Source organism: Dromiciops gliroides, chromosome 6 (genome assembly GCF_019393635.1).
Source record: "Dromiciops gliroides isolate mDroGli1 chromosome 6, mDroGli1.pri, whole genome shotgun sequence".
Classification (NCBI taxonomy): Eukaryota; Metazoa; Chordata; class Mammalia; order Microbiotheria; family Microbiotheriidae; genus Dromiciops; species Dromiciops gliroides.
Genome location: NC_057866.1, coordinates 104,931,261 through 104,954,144, shown reverse-complemented (window position 1 = coordinate 104,954,144; position 22,884 = coordinate 104,931,261). Strand labels below are relative to the sequence as shown.

At 43.8% G+C, this 22,884-nt stretch overlaps 1 protein-coding gene across 1 annotated transcript in view; it reads right to left on the bottom strand.

Annotated features, from left to right (window-relative positions):
• PTPN5 (protein tyrosine phosphatase non-receptor type 5) overlaps nucleotides 1–22,447 on the bottom strand; it is a 118,244-nt gene extending 95,797 nt beyond the window's left edge. Inside the window, 2 exon segments of the mRNA XM_043972830.1 lie at nucleotides 3,647–3,721; nucleotides 21,926–22,447. Of these exon segments, the coding sequence (XP_043828765.1) occupies nucleotides 3,647–3,685 (39 nt within the window). The 5' untranslated portion in view covers nucleotides 3,686–3,721; nucleotides 21,926–22,447.
• Between the last annotated feature and the right edge of the window lie 437 nt (nucleotides 22,448–22,884).

The following is a 22,884-nucleotide window of genomic DNA, read 5'->3' as shown; positions in this document are numbered from 1 at the left end:
TAAACATGCAATGTAGCACCCATGTTTCAACTGGTAGAACGACTTTCAGCTATTCTTTCATCAGTTCTTTCTTTGCATATTCTAAGCAAAGAAAGATGGGTTCTTGGGTTCCATCTAAGTAATGGAAGAAAAGGGAAGAAAATATTATATCCTCTTTCTAGGACAATTTTTTTCTTTATTCCGAGAAGGCAGAAGAACCCTTTCTCCATATGAACCCTTTAGGCTGATCTCTCTCTCTCTCTCTCCCCCCCTTCCCTCCCTTCTCTTACTCTCTCACTCTCTTACTCTCTCACTCTTACTCCCACTCTCACTGTCTGTCTGTCTGTCTGTCTGTCTGTCTGTCTGTCTGTCTGTCTGTCTGTCTGTCTGTCTATCTGTCTATCTATCTATCTATCTATCTATCTATCTATCTATCTATCTATCTATCTATCTATCTATCTATCTATCTATCTATTTATCTATCTATCTATCTATCATCATAAGCCTATGACAGCTCTTGATTCCTACAATTCCAGAATGAGAAAATTTTAGAATTGGATGGATCTCAGAAGATACCTGAATAAGAATCTCCTCTACCAGATCCCCAACAGGTGGCCATTTAGCTTTGGCTGGAAGAAATTCCAAGGAGGAACACATTGATTTCTAAAGCAGCCTATTCCACTTTTTGATAGTTCAAATACTTAAGTATTTCCTTACATTAATCCTAAAGCTATCTATCACCAGCCTCTGTGCAACTCCTACCCATTGCTTAAGTGAACAAACATTTGTTATTCTTAGCCAGGGGCAAGGAGAGTAAGTTTAATTCCTCAGCCACTGTTATTGATGATAGGGATAAGAAAGTCCTCACCACTAAGGTCCTTGGATTTGTCAAGTGGTTCAACATCAAAATGGGGATGATTTATCAAGGAAATGACATTCAAGAAGATTCATCACCATCTGCTTTGTCATTGTACCCTAAGAACCATGGGACCTTTCCATCTGCCTTGCAGCTGAAGCCTGCTCTGTGTGGTCTTCCTCTTGAGAATGTGAGCTCCTTGAAAACAAGGATGGTCGTTCTTTTTTATTTGCATCTCCAGCACTTAGTCCAGTGTTTTGCAAAGTAATTGCTTAAGAAATTCCCTCCCTCCCTCTTTCCTTTCTTCCTTCTACATGGCCCATTTTAAAATATTTGGAGACAGCTATTTATGTTCTTTTGGTTCAGGCTAACCATCCTCAGTTCCTTCAACCAACCTTATTATGGCAATAGTCTCTAAACCCCTTACAAATGCCATTATGGAATTGTCTTTAGACCCACCATCATTCTGGCAAATCTGCTCCCGACATATTCTTGCTTGTCTTGAAATGTGGAGATTGGAAATTCCAGACATATTCTGGTTTTAAACATTATGCCTATTTTTGGGGGCTGGGGGGTGGGGTAATGAGGGTTAAGTGACTTGCCCAGGGTCACACAGCTATTAAGTGTCAAATGTCTGAGGCTGGATTTGAACTCAGTTCTTCCTGAATCCAGGGCCAGTGCTTTATCCACTGCGCCACCTAGCTGCCCTTCATTATATCTCTTTTAATGCAACCTAACATTAACATTTTTTTGGGCTGCCATGTAACACTGTTGATTCATATTGAGTTTACAATTCACTAAAACCTGGGTTTTTTCCATAGAAATTATTGCCTAACCATGCATCCTATATTAATGCAATTGATTTTCTGAACCTAAGTTTAGGCTTCAATATTTGCCCATATTAAATTTCCCTTATTAGAGTAACCTTTTGTTTTGGATCTCTTTTGTCATCCAGCATTAGACAATCAACTTCCCTATGCTCACCTCCGCCTTTGTGCTATCTAAAAATTTGACAATGGAGGTTATACTTCCAATGACTTCATTAACATCACCGATGAGAATGATAAACAGTACAGAGTCAAGAACAGGTCCCTGCATCAGTCCACTAGAGATCTCATTGTAAGTTGACAATCTATTAGGGACTACTCTTTAAATCTGCTTTCAACAAATTTCAATTGTCCTTAACTATACTATCATCTAGCCCATACCTCCCTATCTTCTCAAGAATAACATGAGACATTGGGAAACACTTTGTTGACACACTATATGCTATTCATAGGGAACTCTCCTGCTCTACAAGGTATGCAACCCTGCAAAAAAGGAAATGAAGTTAGCTTGATAAGACCTATTCTTTTTTTCCCTTAATAGTATTTTTTCTCCATTATATGTAAAGATAGTTTTCAACATTCATTCATTCATTCATTCATTCATTCATTCATTCATTCATTTATTACAGGGCAAAGAGGGTTAAGTGACTTGCCCAGGGTCACACAGCTAGTGTCAAGTGTCTGAGGCCGGATTTGAACTCAGGTCCTCCTAAATGCAGGGCCAGTGCTTTATCTACTAGGTCACCTAGCTGCCCCTTGGAAATATGTTTAACATAATTGTACATATATAACCTATATTAGATTGCTTGCCATCTTGGTTAGGAGAGGGAGGGAGAAAAATTTGTAACTAGGTGGCACAGTGGATAAAGTACTGGCCCTGGATTCAAGAGGACCCGAGTTCAAATCCGACCTCAGATACTTGACACTTACTAGCTGTGTGACCCTGGGCAAGTCACTTAACACCCATTGCCCCACAAAAAACAAACAAAAACATATTTCCATATTAGTCACATTGTAAAAGAAGAATCAGAACAAAAGGGAAAAACTACAAGAAAGGAAAAACACAAAAAGACAAAAAAGTGAAAATAGTATGCTTTGACCTGTGTTCAGACTCCATAGTTCTTTTTCTGGATGTGGAGAGTATTTTCCATCACGAATCTTATGGAATTGTTTTGAATCATTGTATTGATGAGAAGAGCTAAGTCTATCACAGTTGATCATCACACAGTGTTGCTATTACTGTGTACAATGTTCTGGTTCTGCTCACTTCACTCAGCATCAGTTCATGTAAGTCTTTCTAAGCTTTTATGAAACCTGCCTGCTCATCATTTCTTATAGCACAATAGTATTCCGTTACATTCATTTACCATGACTTGTTCTGCCATTCCCCAATTGATGGGCATCCCCTCAATTTCCAATTCTTTATCACCACAAAAAGAGCAGCCATAAATATTTTCCCTGTTGATAAGACCTATTCTTGATGATAATGATCATGATGATGACAACAAGAGTAACAATAACCATTATGTAGCATTTTAAGGCTTGCAAAGAACTTTAGAAATGTTATTTCATTTGATTCTCACAACAACCCTGTGAGTTAGGTGCTATTATAAGTCTCATTTCATAAATGAGGAAACTGACTTGCCCAGGTCTCACATGTGATTAAAGGGAATATTTGAACTTAGGTCTTCCTGGTTCAAATTCCAGCACTATTCACAATACCGTCCTGGGTGTTAGTGATCATTACTTTTCTTTGCAAATGCCCACAAAATTCGCAAGTAGATGTTTTAAAGACACTTATTCTCTTCTACTTTTTTAATATTGGGGAAAATTGGCATTTCTCCAGTCCTGTTGTATTTTCCCATTCTTTAATGCTTTTCAAAGATCACTAATATTCAGTCATGATACACACCAGTTTATTCAGTTCTCTGGGACAGATAACATTGGAGCTTAGTGACTTGAAAACAGTGAGGTACTCTCTTACCTTTTCACTGATTTTGGTTTTCAACGCCCTGTTAACCATTTTTGCTTGATTCCTCTGAGTCTGAAGATCATTATCCTTAGAAAAGAAAACAAAATCAAAGGAAGAGCTTAAATAAGTATAATTTCTCTCCATCCATCATCTGTTTTCATACCACCCACTCTAAACAGAAGTCCTATCCTTTGTTTTGTTTTTTAATTTCAAAAATGTTTAATACTAAATCTCACTCATTTAAAATAAGAACTTATGTATGGACACACTTGAATTGCATTTTTACAGATAACAGCTTTTTGGTTAAAGGATCAACCAAGACCATATGCTGTTTTGCAAATGTACAAAAAAATGTTCCTCTCCTAAATGGGATTAGGGGTTTGGATGCTGAAGAGAGTTCCCTCCTTTCCACAGTTCTTTCCATTCTTTGGCCCCCTTTTTCACCAAGATAGCTTTTAAAAATGTTTTATGTTTCCCCAGCATTCATTGCCAGCCTTGGCTGGTTCTGAGCTTTATCACTCCCTGCACTATCCTTCCAGGCCTATATCATGTTTTTGTGTTCATCCTATGCTTGAATGTATCTTCAATGCATGCCTTTAGTTGAATGAATTCCCTGAGCATCCACATTCATCTCTATGGCCATCTCCCCGTTTTCTTCCTCATCTGAACTGTTTGTGTTTGGGTTATTAGGATGCTATTCATGAGAGCTTCCCACCCGCCATGGGTTGACTTCCCATTGCTTTTTGGGTTAGAGGATTCTACTTTATCTTTTCCCCCATACTCTTTGAAATGGGCATTCCCACAATCTAAGTTATCTGTTAGAAGAATGATTCTCAGGCCCAAATGGTGTTTGAAACAATGTAGTGAGTTGAAGCTGCCTCTCTAGAAACACGCTTCCTAGAAAACGACTAATTTCATAATCAGAAAGGCGGAAAGAGTAACACTTCTAGACGGGTGATGAAGATGAAGTGAAACCCCTGATTATCTCTACCCCTCACAGCTGGGTATATTCATATCCCGGCCAGTTGGGTGGGTGTTTAATCTATGCCTACAATGGTTTTAAAAATCTATTAATTTTTCAAGAAGAACAGATGCTCTCACCCTTAACTAAAATGAAAGGTTTAATCTCTAGCCCCATTTCCCACCTGTGGTAATAGCTAAAACAGTTGTTTTCCTTAGGTGACTACAGGTGATTACTTCTTTGGACTCACATTTGCCTTACAGTGATAGTGGAGAAATAGCCTGGTGGTGAGTAGAGTCTTGTATATTTCACCCCCTCCCCAACCCCATACCTGTTCTGTGTCTTCAAGGATGTGGGGTTGACTGCTCTGGAGCCCAGAATTCTTCTAAGATCATGCATCTGAGTGAATGTGAAACATTTCTGAGCCATGTTTCACACCCCAACCCTCTATTCTTTACAAAATGGTGCTCTTTGTAGGCAGTGGACTGCAGGATTCAATTCTAGAAAAATTAAAGGTGTCCGTGCTAAAAAATATCTCCCCACTTCCCAAAAACATTCACCAGTCACAGCTCCCCACTCCTCTCCTGCCTTTTCAGAAATGTTTACTTTCATCTGGGTTAGGCAACAGGCAATAGTACCATTCTCTCCGGAGAAACAGTACCCAATGGAGAAGAGGGAGCTAATTAAACTGGATTCCTCCTTACTGGGGACCTTCAAGCAAAGGTGGGTGTGCTGCAGAGAGATTTCTCATTTCAGGTATTACTTATGGTAGCTGGCTATGTCGGTCCCTTCCAACTTTGAAATTCTGTGAGTTTCTGAGAACAAAGTTCAGAGAGGTTCATGACCAGGTTTGCCACAGGTGGATGAATCTTTCCATCCTAGCAATTCTCAAAAACTGCTTACTCATGGAACACCATCAGTGTTGGCCAAGGAGGTGCCCACACCAAAGGAATCAAAGATCTGTGGAGCGCTCAAATATAAATACATATTGACCTTGAATGATAAAAGTATATTCTATTTTCAAGTTGATCCATTCAATAAATCCTGAGAGGTTTCACCTGCAGCTCTCACTGCTAAGCCCAGATGAAACAGTCCTATGACAACCTAAGATGTGCCCTTTGCTTTAGTCAGGTCTCTGCCTTCCTTGTCTTAAGATCATGGAAAGCTCGTTCTTGCCTCTGTGCCTTTGGCTCAGACTGTGGACCCTGTCTGGAATGCCCTTCCTTCTCACCCTGTCAAATCATTGCCCAATCATCTGACCTTTCTGTCCTGAGCTCCTATTGTACTTAGGCTCTGTAGTGAACATTAAGTATTTAACTGCATGGATGGGTATTGTTAGGGCTCCCATGAAGTTGAGGGACACTGTCTTTTATCTCTCTCTTTTGCTTTCCCCATAGTGCCAAGTACAAGGCCTTAAACACAGTAGGTATTCAGGAAATATTTGTTGCTCAAAAGCCTGGGTCTGTCACTCTCTTGGTCAGTGAACTCTGTTACTTTCAGAATCAAATACAATTTCTTCTGTTTTGCATATAATGTTCCATCCTACCTTAGACCCTGTAGTATCACACTACCATTAATAGGGTGGGGGTAAAGAGCATGTCTAAAGTTATGTCCCCTATGCCTTGGGTCCAGTAGACTGCTATGGATTTTCCTTTCTGTCACCCTCATTGGTTCTGGGTGGTGGGAAGACAAAGCCCCTTCTTTGTGCTATCCTTGCCCTGAGGGAATTTCCTATTTTAGGGCAAAAGGCCAGATAGACCTGGCCAAGACTGTCACCAGGGCACAAAAGGCAGAGAGGATGGGACTAAGAAGTCAGAAGTCCAGCTTCTATCCTGGCTCAGTTATTTACCAGGTATGTGACCCTAGATCAGTCCCTTAATCCTTCTATATGGCAGCCTCATCATCTGTACAGGGTTGCTATGAAGATTGAATGGACGTGAAAACCATTAATTTGTGTTGGGCCATGAGAGTGCCAGATGTTTCATTGTTATCTTCTGCATAGAAGCACAGAGGGACTTGTGGGAGCCCATATAGTTTGGATAGCAGCAGAGGCCAAGCTGGTCCCATGGAAAATGAACTGACAGGCCAACCCCCAGTATATGCATGGCCCACTGTCTGTAAGACAAGCATTTGGATTAGGCACCGTGGCACCCACATTTATGGTCCTTCTTGGAATGTTTAATGGAGTGCTTTAAGATTTGCACAGGGCTTTACATATATCTTCTCGTTTGATTCTCACAAGCACCATGTCAGGTAGGTGTTGGTATTATTCCCATTTCACAGATGAGGACACAGAGGCCAAGAAAGGCTAAGTCATATAGCTGGTGAGCTGGCCTGATGGAAAGTGAGAATTAGACTGGTTTGAAGGCTGGGTTTTTAGGGATTCTTAATTTGGGTTCCCAAAACTCCTTTTTTGGATAACTGTTTTTCAATATAATTGGTTTCCTTTGTAATTTTGTGCATTTTATTGAATGCATTTATAAATTGTTTTGGGAAGGAATTCAGTAGCTTCACCAGACTGTTCAAGGGGTCTATGACACAAAAAAGGTTAAGAACCTCTGGTATAAACAAAGTGGTGACCCTGAGCTTGTTACCAGGGGGCTAGAAACCTAGGTTTCTTTTTTTTTGAGACTAAAGGCAACCAACACATTTCGGGGGCCAGGCCAGGGGGGTTTGCCATTTTTCTCTGGCAGTGGGTATGCCCGGCTCAGGCACAAAGACAGCTTCTAGTGTCTTCAGAAATCCATCTGGTTCAGGGGCAACCCCAAAGGTCCTGAATTCCCCTCCTGTGTTTGGCTGAATTAAGATGCAGTGGGAGGAGGCTGCCAGCTCATCTTGGTTCTGTGTCACTGAGGGGAGTATGAGGACTGCCTTTTTAGCAGAATTCCTGAATTGGAGAATTTGTGAGCCAAGGAATAGGCAAAAGAGGAATCACAAATTCCTGGGCTTCAGGCTTTCAGTGCAAACACCAGTCTGACAGCTAGCAGCCAGAGAATCCTGGGGAGACTTGAGACTCCTCTGATTGAAGCCTGGGGCTAAGAGCATCCCTTCTCAATGCATAATTCCTTAGAGCCAGTGGCAAGAGCTCCAACCCTAGGGCCCAGGCAGCCCTAGATCTCACAGACTTTGGGATCAGTCAGGAGTCTTTTTAGGTTCTGGGTTCTCCCACATTTTTAAAGAACCTCAATCCACCCAACAACCAGGGTAGTACTTACATCTCACCTCCCTAATTGGTGTGAGATAGGTTTGGAAGAAAGGTTAAGATTCAGTGGATGCTGAGCATCGGTGATTTGTTGGCTCAAAGAATCTCAGAATTGGGAGGAACCGTAGAAGATGGATTCTTAACCTGTGATCTGTGAACTTGTTTTTAACAAAATATTTTGATAACTATATTTCAAAATAATTGGCTTTCTTTTGATCTTATGTACTTTATTTTATATATTTAGAAATTCCTTAAGTGTAAGGATGGCCTTTTACCTTCTTTTGTATCTCTAGTTGCTTGTATAGGTTTGACACATAGTAGGTGCTTAATAAATGCTTGTTAACTTACTGAGGAGTCCATAGGCTTTAGCAGACTGTTAAAGGGGTCCGTGACAAACAAAGCTAAGAATCTCTGCTTTACATGATATAATATTGTCCAACCTCCTACTTATTGTCAGAATACCCTCTGCAGGCAGCTAGGTAGTACAGTGGATAGAGTACTTGGCCTGGAGTCAGTTTCCTTATCTGTAAAATGGTGATAATAGCACCTACCTCCAAGGGTTGTTACGATCATCAAATGAGATAATAATTGTAAAGTGCTTAGTATAGTGCCTGGAACATAGTACGTGCTATATTAATGTTAGCTCTTATTATTATTACAGCATCGCTGACATATGGTTGTTCAGTTTGTTAGAAGAAGCATCTGTAAGTTGGGATGGGACATTTCTTGTCCAAACCATCCAGCTTCCTCTTACTCTACCATGTTGTTGTTCAGTTGTCTTTTAGTCGTGTCTCACTCTTCATAACCCCATTTGGGGTTTTCTTGGCAAAGATACTGGAATGGTTTGCCATTGTCTTTGCCATCTCATTTTACTGATGAGATAACTGAGGCTAACCAGGATAAGAGACTTGCCCAGGGTCACACATCTAGTAAGTGCCCAAGGCCAGATTTGAACTCAGGATTCCTCATTTCAGGCCTGCTATTCTATCCACTGTACCATGTAGCTACCCTCTACTCTACCATACTATGTCCTGAACATCCCAAGACATTGGAAATTTTCACGTTGTACAGATGGCCAAAAGCAACGTTGGTCTCTATTGTTGAATGACATTTTAAACCCTTCACAACCTGGCTTGATCCTACCTTTTTAGCCTTTACATACATAGCACCCCTTCAGGAATAGCCATCTTGGCCTGCTTGCTGCTCCTCACAGACCCACCTTCCATCTCCCATCTCCATGCCTTTGTACCTGCTGTCTCCCCCTGCTCGGAATGCACTCCCTCCCCACCTCCTCATCTTAGAATTCCTAGTTAAATGCTACCTCCTACATAAGGCCTTTCCTGATCCCTCAGCTGCCAGTGCCTCTCCCCTCCCACATTACACTGAATTCATTTTACAGATATTTTGTATATAGTTATATAAGAGTGAGCCCCTTTCAGAGGGAAGTGGATCATTTTGCACCTAGTAAAGGACGCTAGGCTTTGAGTGGTTCATCTGCATATGAAAAGACCAGGCAAGCTGCTGAGCTGGCAGCAAGAGACAATGAACTTGCCCCTAGGGCATAGACTGTTACAGTACCTTTTTCCTACCAGCTATTTTACCAGGACCGGAGGAGAGATTTTAGTTAAAAAAACTAGAAAGCCGTGAACCCTGAAGCTGTTTGGTGATTATTGGGCAAGTGGCCATTGCTTGGTTATGACCTGGCTTGAAGGGATGAAGATCTGGGAAATGGACCAAACGGTTCTCTGGCCCAGGTCAGTCCATCCAGCCTGTAAGCATTTATTAAGCTCTTACCCTGTGCCAGGTACTGGGCTAAGCCTGGGATAGAAATGCACAAGAAAAAAAATAGTCCCTGTCCTTAATGGGGCGGGGGAGGTATATATGTGTTAAGGGGTTTGGGATATGGAAGGTGGTATAGTCTGGAGAATCAAGGGTAGCTGGTCAGGACCCTACCCCAAAACTGAGGTTCCTGGGAAGAACTCACCCTTGCAATGAGGAGGCTGCTGAGGCATGGTGTCAGTCTGGAAAATCACATGCAAATAGAAAAACTCCCTCTGCCAATGTAGGTTGGCACCTTCTCTGCAATTAAGAATCTTGGAGAGTTTCTTGGAGCAAAGCTGCTTAAACCCTGGGTTGTGACCCCATAACTGAATGTGGGGGTCATGAAAAATTTGGCAATGGTTAAAGGTTATGTATACATATTTTATATACCCAAATACCTGGGGTCTCGTGAAAATTCCTCTGATAAAATGGGGTTTCTAGTGGTAAAAGTTTACGAAGCCCTGGCCTAGAGGATGCAGGGGTTGAGAGATTTGGCCAAGGTCACACAGCTTGTGTGTCTGTTAGGAAGTGAACCCAAATCTTTCTGGTTCAAAGGTTAGTTCTCCAGCAACTGTGCCAAAATCATTCTTTATAAGGTGCAAAACAATACACTCAAATCTGAAAGGGACTCATCCTTATGCTTACATGTGTGTATATGTATATTTATGTATACATGTGTATTTATATATGTATATATGCATATATATATACACACGGCTTCCTCCAATAGAATGTGAGCTTTTCCCCAGTCAAATGTTTTCATTTTTATATTTGTATTTCTGGTGCGTAACACACAGCAGGTGCTTAATAAATGCATATTGATGGATTGATTGAACACAACTATACAAAGGCTTCCATGGCAGGATGTAGGGAAACATGGATGTAGCTTAGTCAGTCAACAAGTATATATTAGGCATTTACTCTGTGCCAGGTACTGCCATGGGGAAGGTGAGTGGGACAGGAGACTCAGATGTGAACTTTGTCCTCTAGCTCCAAATGGTCAGGTTGAAATCAATCTTGTCATGGGTGAAGGAACCAGTGCGAGGTGTGGAGCTAGAGACAATGAGTATAGACAGCTCTTTCTGGGAATTTTGTTGATAGGGAGGGAAGAGAACTAGAGAATGAAAGCCTGAGAGCATGTCTGGGTCAAATGAAGTTTTTTTTTTTTAAATTTAGGGTGGGGGAGACATCAAAATGTTTGTAGACAGTAGAGAAAGGAGCCAAAAGATACAAAGATTTAAGATGAGAAGGAATTTTTGAGAGGGTAAGCTCCTGGGGAGACCGCTGGGGAATGGGATTGTAAATAAGAAGGGCCATCTTTTGTTCCACCTTTGGAGAGAAGAAGGAGAGAACGTGAAATGACTGAGAAAGTTTTGAAATGCAGAAAAGGGAAGCAGAGAAAGCTCACTGCAGATGGTCTTAGTTTGAGCTGTGAAAAAGGAGGCAAAGTCCTTTGTTGAGAAGGGAAGGAGGTGGTAGACAGGGCTCAAGGAAAGAAGAGAAGGTGTAAAGAGTGAATATTAAAGATCCCCAAGTGCTACATCCTTTTCATGCCCATCCACTGTGGTTTGGTGTCATCTATCTTTTATGGCTCACCATTCCAAACCCTAGGGAGCTGAGGGTTTAGGTAAGCAGTGGAGGCAACAGGAAATTCTGACTGGGTATCAGGTACACCAGAGTTGGCATCAGAGAATCATAGTTAGAACTGAAAGGGATCTCAGAGGCCTCTGAATCCAACCCCTTCATTTTACAGATAAGGAAACTGAGGCACAGAGAGGTTAAATGATGTGTCCAGGATCACAAAGTTAGTAAGTATACCAACTCAGATCTTCTTGATTCCAACTCTACTACACCAGTTGTATCAGACTCAAACAGAAACAGGGACAACTAAGCTGTACATGAAGATCCTTGCGGGCTTAGTACTCAATACTGTGTGTAGCACAGTGCTGACTTAGAAAACCACATACTAACATTATTTACACTTTATTGTATTTTTATTTATTTTGTTAAATATATCCCAATTAGATTTGAATCTGGTTCAGGCTGCACTTGGGAGTGTGTGGGCCAGAGGATGTGGGCAATGATCCTGCTACCTTTTGCAAGCTAAACGAGCGTTCTATCATCTCTATTTCTCATCAGACCCAAAGCCTCATCCCATGATGGCAGGGGATGAGGCAAACTGTGAGAATATCCTGTCTATTGCACAAGTGCTTGGCCCTTAGTCTCTGGGTCCCTGGAATGACAGGCCTTCTAGTCCTTTTTGGTGACCTTAGGGTTAGGATGCCAACTGGGTCTGGTCAAGATTTGTGATGAATACAGATACCTCCAAAGCAAGTTCTCCAGTGTTTCTAACTCTATTACACTTGGCACTCTGATGGATTTGAGTTCTTTTTGGCAAAAGCCAAAGCTGCGAAGCTTCCACAGGCTGAAAACTCTAGGTGCCTTGGGTTAGTGACTTGGTTTCACATTTTCACTTCAATTTTCCTATTCTATTCAATTCAGCACAAAGGAAACTACTGCTGTTGGTACTACTGAGCATAACTAACTACAGGGTTGTTTCCTATTAACTTGGGCTCTGTAAGGAGCCTTAGGAACTTATAATGATGAATAAATGAAAGTATCTTTGAATAAGAGATACTATAAGCCATAAAACCATCTCTCCTCCTTCTCCCAAGTCCCTGAGTGTAGACAGAGGCAGGAAGCTTTGGCATAAAACAACAAGAAGAAATAACACTGTAGGATTTCCCAAATTAGGCTCAGTTCTGGGAATTCCTGAATATCTCAGTCTTATTCCCACATTTGTGTCTTTGCTTACAAAGTTCTCCACACTTGGAATGCCCTTCCCATTCTTCTCTTTCTATCTTTTCTTCAGGGCCCAGCTTGACTGTCACCTCCTCCATGATGCCTTCTCCAACTGCCCTAGGCCCTAGTGATTGCTCTCTCTCCTTTGAGCTCATGGAGTCCTGTGCAATCCCACCTAACCCTCAAGCTTATTTTGTCATGTGGCATTCTTGAATTTTTTAATCTGTTAAATTCTGCATCTCCAGGGAAACTCACCTCCTCTAGGCAGTAGCCAAGTCTTCTCTTGCATCTCTACAGTTGCTGAGTCCACCACTGAGCTCATAGGAGATGCTTAAAACACATTTGCTAATGTGCTTTGAAATTCATTCTCTTTGATCCCATCTCATTGGATGGGCATGGGAGATGGGTGGGCACTCGGAGATCTTTAATATTTACTGAGCACACAAAATTTGTTAGGTCTCAATAGTGTGTGAGGCACCAGAGAAACATTCATTTGGATCAAAAATGTGCTATGGTGTAAACAACAATAGCAGCTCATATTTATATATGAGTTGTCTCATTTATAGATGAGTTATCATATTTATATAGTCCCTGAAGGTGATTTAGTTGTCCTCATGTGTGAGATGCCATTGAGCAGATTACTTTCAGGGAAAGTTGCACAGAAATTTGGTATAGGGATGGAAGCCAAGTCCTGACTTACTTTTAAGTCCCATGACAAATTAATTCCCTTCCCTCCTCACCGCTCCCTGCCTCATGGTTCTGTTTCTTGCTCATTCTTGGACTATTTCTTGCTCATATGTACTATTTCTCCAGTTTTGAATGCCTTGCTCTCTTTTCTGTGCCAAGTCTGGTCCTCTTTCCCCTCAAAGTCCCTCTTAAAAATCCACCTCCTCCCTGAAGCCTTCTCTGACAAACCCAAAGCCTGATACTGATCACTGTCCTTCCCAATTTTCTCTTCATTACTTCTGATGGTTAATCTGACCCTCTGCCTATCTCCTGATGCCTTTTCCAAGAGGCATCTGTGCTGGTTGGGTCTGTCTGCAATCTTTCTCACTTCTGTCCTCCCCTTTCTATTCTTAAGGCTACTATCCTAGTGTGGCCCATGTGGACTTTGGCCACAGCCTCCTAACAAGTCTTTCCACCTTTACTCTCTCCCTGCTCCGCACTGTCACTGTGTAATCTTCCTAATGCATAGGTCTGATCACATCACTCCCCTGTTGAATGTTTAAATATAGTTATTTGCTCGTCTATCAAGGAAAACACATACTCCTTGACCTCGCATTCAAGGTCTTCCACTATCTAGCTCCAACTTGTCTCCTACCAGCTCTCCCCAGCTCCATCTCTTAATTGCCTCCCCTTCTTTCAAAGCCCAGTCTTACCTGATTATTACAGGTAGAGTCCTTCCTCCTTGACTCCCATTCTTTCTGGTCCTCTTGCTACCTCTTCTATGCACTCATCTCTGTTTAACATGTATTAGTTATTTGTATAAAGGCTGCATCTTCATACTAGATTGTAAATTCTTCAAAGGCAGCAGGGGCTTTGTTGTTTTATATTGTAGTATTCCCACCGTCCTGTACACAGTAGGCACTTAATAAATGATTGTTGAACTTAGTCAAAAGCTAGGGGATGAAGGTAAATATTTTGTATATATTTAGAATATAAACTTCTTGAGGGCAGGGTCTCTGTTTCATTTTTGTCTTTGTATTCCAAGCATCTAGAACAATGTCTGGGACATAGTAGGTGCTTAATGGTTGCTAAATGGTTGATGATGGTTATTGTCCTTTCAGACTCATGAAATAAAGGACAACTCTAAAGGTTTAAACTAAAACATTTGAGTTTCCTCCTACTAAAAGTACCCCCCTTTCTTTCTATTCCCAAACACATTCCCCTAACATACCCATTTCCTAGAAACTGAGGTTGGAGACACTGGTATTTTTTAGCTACTGTCTCATGCTCCCCATGCCCCTGCCACTGCATTACTTTTTGGACCCTGGAGATGCCCCTGTGTGAATTACCGTATGGATACCTCCATTTTGGAATCTTCACTTCTCAGAAGTTACACTTGGAGAAGATGCCAGTGGTTTCTCCTAAGTGCTAAGCACCGTACTAGGTGCTTAACCATTACTGCTGACCATTCTTTTCTCAATCTCTGCAACCTCTGGTGTGATGGTTTATTGTCCACTGCTGAACTTCCCAAGCTCCTTCCTTCTATGAATCTGTGTTTCCTGAACCTCTCCTTTGGAAAGTGGTCAGTGACTCGGAGGCCTCTGGGGCCAGGCTGGCTCTGCCATTTCTTTACTCTGTGCTAGAATCTTGGGTTGTGCCATCCTTTTTTCCCTGAGATCAGCTACCATCTGGACACAGATGACACATTTTTTCTCTCTCTTTTCCTTCCATGCTCTACTAAGCTTCATACTTGGTCCAGTCATCCACAATCCTTTATCCTGATGATGTCTTAAAAATGAATGTCACAGAGTTGTCTCCTTCCCAGAAATGATGAAACATATCTCTATCTCTATTTATACATACACATATATTCAATTTCAGAAGAGTTTCCTTCCTCTAAAACAACACTTGCGGATAGATAACTCTTGACTTCTACTCTTGTGTCCCCAATCCCCTCCACTTAATACCTCCTATGGCCTTTATTCCAGAATTCCATCACTAGCCTGGCTAGAATTACCTTGGGCAATGCCCTTTTGAGCAAACCTCAACTCTAGAATGAAACCTTCTAGAGCAAAACGTGGGAAATCTGGCCCTCCTGCTTTCATACTTTCTCTAACTTCAGTATGTTTGGTTTTGTGGGGTATTGTTCCATCTCACGGACCCTTTTCTCTGGGAGCTCAAACAGCCCCCTGCTTTCCCTGAACAAACTACTTGCTTTTACACAGCTGTCTGCATCTGTAGGTTTTCAATCCTTTTCATTGGCTCCACCTAAGGTGAGCAGCTCTCACCATGGCTGGTGCAAGCATGGACACATTTACTCATGTCTTTTGAGTCAAATTTGGCTGGAAAATTCCAGCCCTGGCGTGGGTGGGGAAAAATGAAAAGATAGGACACCAGTGACAGATATGTTTCTAACACATCTCATGGATGGGAAAAGGCCAAAGGAAAACTAGGAATGGGGAATTATCTCGTCCAGCAAAACAATGGTTGAAAGGAGACCAAAAGAAAGTATTGTTTCTTTGAGAGGAAAACCCCCTAAATCTGGATGACATGCCCCAACTCCCCAGATTCCTCCAATGCTGGACATCCTGCTATTATACCTTCTTCCACAAACCATGCAATTGGATTCTGCACAAAGTACAGAAGATGCCGGCCAGAGGGGCTATATACAATGATGTTAGGATATGAGTCCTGACTTCTGGGATGACAGTTATAATAGTAACAGTTAACTTTTAAATAATGCTTTTAAGTTTGCAAATAACTTTACATATATTATCTCATTTGATTCTTCCAACAACCCTCTGAGGTAGATTTCCCCATTTTACACATGGGGAAATAGACTGACAGAAGTTAAATGACTTGTCTAGGACCACACAACCCAGTGAGTGTCTGAAGAAGGATTTAGACTCAGGTCTAGTCCAGAACTCTAGAATATTGGAGAGGAACTTGGAAATCATCTAGTCCAATTTAATTTTATAGTAGGGGAAACTGAGGCCCAGCCTCAGTACTCATCTGCTGCCTAGCTATCCTGGAAAAACCTCAGTCCTTGGGCATTGCTTCCTTTACTGGATACTCCCTGTGATCATTTGGGGAAGGGACCTGGTTATGTTCACATCTGGACTTCATCCTCCCTCTCCTTGTCTTCAGTGTTCATACTCTTCCCTTCTGCCCCTTTTCAGCTCATTTATGTGTGTTATCTTCTTCCATCTGAATGTAAGCTACCTGAGGACAGGGACTGTGTTGCTTGCTTGTATTTGAGTCCCCAGCCCCTTAGCATAGTACCTATCACATTGTTGTTCAGTCGTGTCCAACTCCTTGTGATCCTATTATGGGTTTTTTTCTTGGCAAACATACTGGAGTGGTTTATCATTTTATTCCCAAGTGGATTAAGGCAAATAGAGGTTAAGTGACTTGCCCAGGGTCACACAGCTAGTAAGTGTCTGAAGTCAGATTTGAACTCAGTTCTTCCTGATTCTAGGCCTAACACTCTATCCATTGAGCCACCCAGCTTCCTCTGCCTGCCATATAATGAGTGTTTAATAAATGCTCTCTCCTCTCTTCCTTCTCCTCCTCCTCCTCCTTCTTCTCCTCTCCCCCACCTCCATCTCTCTCTCTCTCCCCTTCCTCCCTCCCACACACACCTTGGAGTTCAAATCCAGCTTAGTGCTTATTACCTTATTACCTTCCCCTTCCTCCCCTCCCTGCTCTCTGTAACCCAGTGAGTTAATGCTAGAAGTCTTTAGCATATATGGAAATGCAAACCACATTAGCTGGCAAAATTTTGGGGGCCAGGGCTCTTCAGATATTACAAGACTATTCTATTCAGTTTGGCCTTCTTACACATACCCATTTCAGTGAATAGAAAAGCTTCTAAAGAATTTGCCATTCTTTTTTATTTTTACTTTTTTTGGTCACAGTTTTTATATCCATTCCAGTAGTCACTGAGGTTTTCAAGGTATTTGAACTTATAAAAGTCATTGTGTGTGTGTGTATACACACACACACACACACACACACACACACATATAAGTAAATATATGAATGTATGTTTGTATGTGCATGTCCCGGCATGCACAAATCTGTATATCTGCTTCCTGAGGGCAAGGATAATGCCTTACTTAAACTTTGTGCTACCTTCAACTCCTAATATAATGCTCTGTATTGAGTAGATGCATAATCAGTATTTGTTGAATTGCAGGTTCCTGAGTGCTTGTGTATGTGAGAATGGTTTTCTGTATTTTGGGTTACGTGTACTTTGGATTCCTAAGAATGGAATGGTCACTTCATGCCTCATAGAGTGACACGTGGACAGTGTACAGAGAAAGCAGGGGGGTCTAGGGCAATTTCTAGTCATTGAAGAAAATGATATAGATTCAGGGGAGGCAGCAAAGGCCAGATCAGGTCAACATGTGGCATGGCAGGGTTAAAATGGGAAGTCTAAAGTGGGGAGTGGGGAGAGGGGAATGGAACAAGGGCTAGCCTTGGCCAAATTGTAAAGTGGGTATAAGTCAGGGTTTCCAGTCTTTCTTTTCTTTGCCCTCTTCCAAGATTTTAGGTTTTCCCTCCTCCCTCTGTCAGACCTAGGTTCTAGAAAAGTATCTGATAAGATCAGTGGCTTGTGTTATTGAGTGAATGGAAAGGTATAAAGAGTTCCTTTTCTCAGGGGTATTTGTAAGAAACTCTTTTTTTTTTTTTTTGCAGGGCAATGGGGGTTAAGTGACTTGCCCAGGGTCACACAGCTAGTAAGTGTCAAGTGTCTGAGGCCAGATTTGAACTCAGGTCCTCCTGACTCCAGGGTCGGTGCTTTATCCACCGTGCCACCTAGCTGCCCCCCTGTAAGAAACTCTTAAACCAAAGGAATGAACACAGGAGGTATGTGGGGCTATGAGGGACCTTTTGGGCTCTTAAAATCAGAGCTGACTGGTGAGTGATTCTGTAAAGGATGAAGGTAAAAGTTGGGTTATAGATACACTTCCCTTCTCCTCCTGAGATGAAGTATAAGAATGGGAGAGGGAGGTAGAGAAGAGAGAAGGGAAGGAAAAATGGAGGGAAACTGGGGAGGAAGGGACAGAAAGAAAGGGTGAGAGAAGAGGAGGGGAGAGGGTGAGAGAAAATGAGGTGAGGGGAGAGTTAGGGAGGGGGCAAAAGGGAAGAAGAGGGAAGGAGAGGGGAAAGATAGAGGAGGGAGAAATGGAAGAGATGAGAGTAAGGAAAGAGTAGAGGGAAAGAGAAGAGTAGGAAGAGAAAAAGTGGAAGAGGAATAAAGAGGGGTAGCATGAGAGAGGAAGGATGGAGGGAGAGGGAAAGATGGGAGGAGGAAGAGAAAGGGAAGGGGGGAAGAAAGAGAAAGGAAGAGGTAAGAGAGGACAAGAAAGCTGGAGAAAGGAATGGAGAGGACAAGGGGAGGGAAAGAAGAAAGGAGAAAGAGAAGGGATGGAGGGGAGGGAGAAGAAAAGGGGAAGGGGGAGAAGGGGAGGGAAAAGGGAAGTCAGAAGGAGAGGTAGGGGAGTGAAGGGAGATAGTGATAAAAAGGGAGGTAGAGGGGGAGGGGAAGAATAGGAAGAAAGAGAAGAGGTCAGAAGAGGGGACTGGAAGAGAGAGGGGAATTAGAGAGACAGAAAGTAAGAAGGGGAGGGAAAAGAGAAAAGAGAGAGAGGAGAGGAGAGAAGGAGAGAGGAAAGGAAAGAGAGGGGAAGAAGGAAAAGGAGAGGCAGAAGGAGATGGAGAAGAGTAGTGAAAGATAAAGGGAAAGAAATGGGGAGGGAGAGGGGAAAGATGAGAGAAGGAAAGAAAGAAAAGAGAGAAGTAGAAGAGGGGAATGGGGAGAGGAGATGGAGAGAGAGAGACAGGGAAGTGAAGGGAGGATGGGAAAGACAAGGAAGACAGAGGAAGTATGAGGAGACAGAAGGAGAGAAGAGAAGGGAGAAAGAGAAAAGGAGGGGAGAGAAGGAGAGAGAGAAATGGAAAAGAGGAATAGAGTGGAATAGGGATAGGGAGAAGAGAATATGCATAAAGAAAGGAAGAAAGAAAAAGAAAAGGGAGTGAAGGAGAAAAGAAAGGAAGGGAAGAAGGGAAGGGAAAGGGACTTTAGAGGGAGAAAGAAAGGGAAATGGAATAGAAGGTAAAGGAGAAGTGAAGAGGTAGGAGGAAAGATAGAAGAAGGAAGAAGAGGTGCAGGAAAGAAAAGGGAAGTAAAGAAAGAGGGAGAGAGAATGGATGAGTGGAAAAAGGAAAAGGGAGAGAAGGGAAAGGGAGAAGAAAGAAAGGGGAGAGGGTAAGGGAAGAGATTCAGGATAAGGAAAAGAAGAAAGGAGGTAAGAAGGGGATGAAGCAATAAAAGAAAAGGAGGGAGGATTAAGGGGAGAGAGAGACAGACAGACAAAGGGCAAGAGGGAGAGGGGAAGGGAAAGAAGAGCGAGATAGATAGGGAGAGGGGTAAGGGGGCATAGGAGGAGAGGGAGAAGGAAAGTGGAGAGGGGGGTAAGTTGCGCAACAGTGGATATTCAGGCCATATCTATCCCTCAGCAGTATATTGAGCATCACTGAAGGTATCATCTTTGTTATTCCATATTATCAATTGTGTTAGAGACAACCATGGATTAGGAAGTTTTAAATTAGTGACGACCAAGTCAGGCCACAAATATATTTGAAATTTATGAAATTCATATCCATCTGAATAATATGCTTTAGGCTAGGGTCTCCAAATACTCTGATACTGGTGAGGATGAAATCACTTTTAGATCTTTAGATTTCCCTCATACTCCACCCCCATCCCCCAATTATTTATGAGTTGGAATACTCTTTGCTCCCCACTGCCACCTCCAGACTCTCTTTAGCACTATTACTCAGTCACCTCTGCTCCTTTAAGGGTCACATTCAATCCCAATTTATCATCCAATCCAGATTCTCACAACTGTTAACCACCAATTCTGGAGTCAGGAGTACCTGAGTTCAAATCCAGCCTCAGACACTTAACACTTACTAGCTGTATGACTCTGGGCAAGTCACTTAACCCCAATTGCCTCACTAAAAACAAAAAAACCAAAAAACTCCCAAACCCTTATTAGATCCTACCATGCCTCCCAACTATCTCCCCTCCTTTCCCCATTCCCTTATCGGCTAAACTCCCTGAAAAAAGCCAACTCTAATTGGTGTTCCTCTCACTGTTTTTAAACCCTCTGCAATTTGGCTTCTGACCTTACCATTCCACTGAAATTATTCTTTCTCAGGTTTCCAATAATCTAATTGTCAAGTCTAATAGTTACTACTGGGTAGCTTGTTGAGAATGGCATAAATTCCTGTACAGGCATGAGTTGGATTAGATGACTCTTTGAGTTCCTTTTCATCTATCAGTCTATCCTAAGTTCAAATACTTATTTGCTGCTGTGACCTTGGGCAAAATCACTTGACCTTTCAGGGCCAGGGATTCCTCAAAATGTAATAAAAGTAGGGGTTTGATCAAATGTCCTTTTCATCTCTGTGTGGTTCTACTCATTTTCAAAAAAATAGGAAGCTTTGGGGATGGGTCCCTAAGCTACGCACTCCCTTTAGGGAGTGCAGCTCTAACCTTGAACCTTCCCTTCTTCCCCTTCCCCTTTCCCTCTTCTTACATCCTCATACAAACAGGCTGCTTTCCTGCCCAGGACTTAGGGCTGGGCAGACCAAGGATCTGACTCCAGGTGACAGTTCTTGCCTTCGCAGTGGCCAGGCCGCCTCCCCAGTGATCACTGAACCATCAGCCCTGAAGCTCTCCTGGTTGACTGAGAGCATGAATGACAGCAGGAGCCGAAGCGAGGCAAATACTAACTTCTAGCTGGTAGGTAGCTTAGCCTGGAAAACACCAGGGACCCAAAAGGAGCCAGGTTGGGCTCAGGACATACAGGTTTGGGCCAGAATGGGATGGGAGAATGGGGGAGGGCATACCCGTGGGGAAATAGGGACAGTCTCTGCCAACAGCCCGATTGAGGGGACACTCCACGCGTGCTCAGTGGGGAGAAGCAGCTGCTCACGCACTCATCTTCACAGCCATCTAGGAGAACCTCATATCCCGCAGCCCGAGAAGACTCCCCCGCAGAAGCGATCCCTACTTCCCCACTGGGTGCCCTGTCATACAAACTACCCCCTCCCACTTGGCTGGGCACTCTTTGATACCATTTCTTGGGAAAGAACTGAGGTCCCCAAGACCCCGAAAGCCACCCCTTTGCTCCCCCTACCTCAGAGGTCTGTTCCGTGCTCCCCGCCCCCCCCCCCAGTGTGTGTGTGTGTGTGTGTGTGTGTGTGTGTGTGTGTGTGTGTGTGTGTGTGTGTGTGTGTGTGTGTAGAACGCGCTTTTCTGTCCAGTCTGTCCAGTCCCTTTCTGCCCCTCCTTGCCTCCACTGAGCAGCTGACTCCCCTGGGGCTAGGAGCTCAGCTAGGACGGCCCTGCCTGGCCGCCCCCGCGCTCTGGCTTCAGAGCAGGAAGAGCTGCAGGCGCGCCCCGGTTCCTAGCTCAGTCCCTAACCAGTCCCTCTACTCCCTCCCCCACAGCCTAAGAGCCCAAGAGCCCAGGACTCTCCTTTCGGCCCTGGGTCAGAGCAATCTCTGAGGGCGAGGCCGGAATAGAGGAAGAGGAACCAAAGGAGCGCCCCCTTCTCCTTTCCTCTCCTGGCATCGCCCCAGGGCAGAAGAGAGAGAGGCCCCTCGGGACAGGCTTCAGAGTCCAGTCCCTTACATCTCAGCCCAGCCCCAGCTTGAGCCCCAGCCCCTCCCATCGCCTCCCTTCTCCTCCCCTCCACAGGGCTCCTCAGCCGACGCCCCCAGGCTCCAGACACAAAGGCGCAGAGGGAAGCGCAGCACTCACCGGACAGAGCTAGCGAGCGAGCGGGCTCCAGGCGCAGAGGGAAGGAGGGAGGGAGGGAGAGTGGGGGTGTGTGCGTGTGCGCATCTGTGTGTGCGTGTGTGTGCGTGTGTGTGTGTGTGTGTGTGTGTGTGTGTGTGTGTGTGTGTGAGAGAGAGAGAGAGAGAGAGAGAGAGAGAGAGAGAGAGAGAGAGGAGAGAGAGAGACCGAGACCCGGGATGTGTGACAGGGTCCGACCGGCTTTGCGTGTGTAGCTGTGTGCGTCTGCGTGTCCGTATGTCTCTCCAGGGGTCCGGGTGTCCGTGCGCGCTCCCCCGCCCCTCCGCACAGCGGGGACGCGGCGGCTCAGCTGCGGGTTTCGCCGGCGCAGCCGCTGGGGCTGTCTCTGCGCCCCCGCCCCCGGGCGCACTCCTCGCCTCCCTCTCTCCTGGGGAACTGCGCAGGGACCATGGGGTTTGGGTTGGGGGGCCCTGGATGGGGTAGAGGCGGTCCTGTGGTCAGAGCGAGCCCAGGGCAGGACCCTTGGCCAGGCTGGGCTTGGGGCCGGGGCCGCCCCCTCTTCCTCTTCTCTCTGCCTTGAGCGACAGGAGATACCGCCCCCGCACCCGCGTTTTCCTGAATAGGGAGAGACCGAGAGCATCCATTTCATTCATGATTTTCCTTCTGGGCCCCGGGCTGCAGTAGCCTAAGAGGCAGAGAGACCAAACAGGACACGCAGATACAGAAGGGAAAGGATTAACAAAAAAGGGAATGACAGGTATAAAGAGAATTTCAAGCAGGTAGAATTTGACAGGAAGACCCAGACACACAAGTATACGTTCCCTGTAGGGACTTGTACACATCAGTAACACAGCACCTTTACACATTTCCACACATTTCGATATGCGTGCTACATGCTTGTCATATGCTACATAAATGTAGACCTCCCCCAGCTGTCTCCCCCACCTCCCACCCCATTCTAA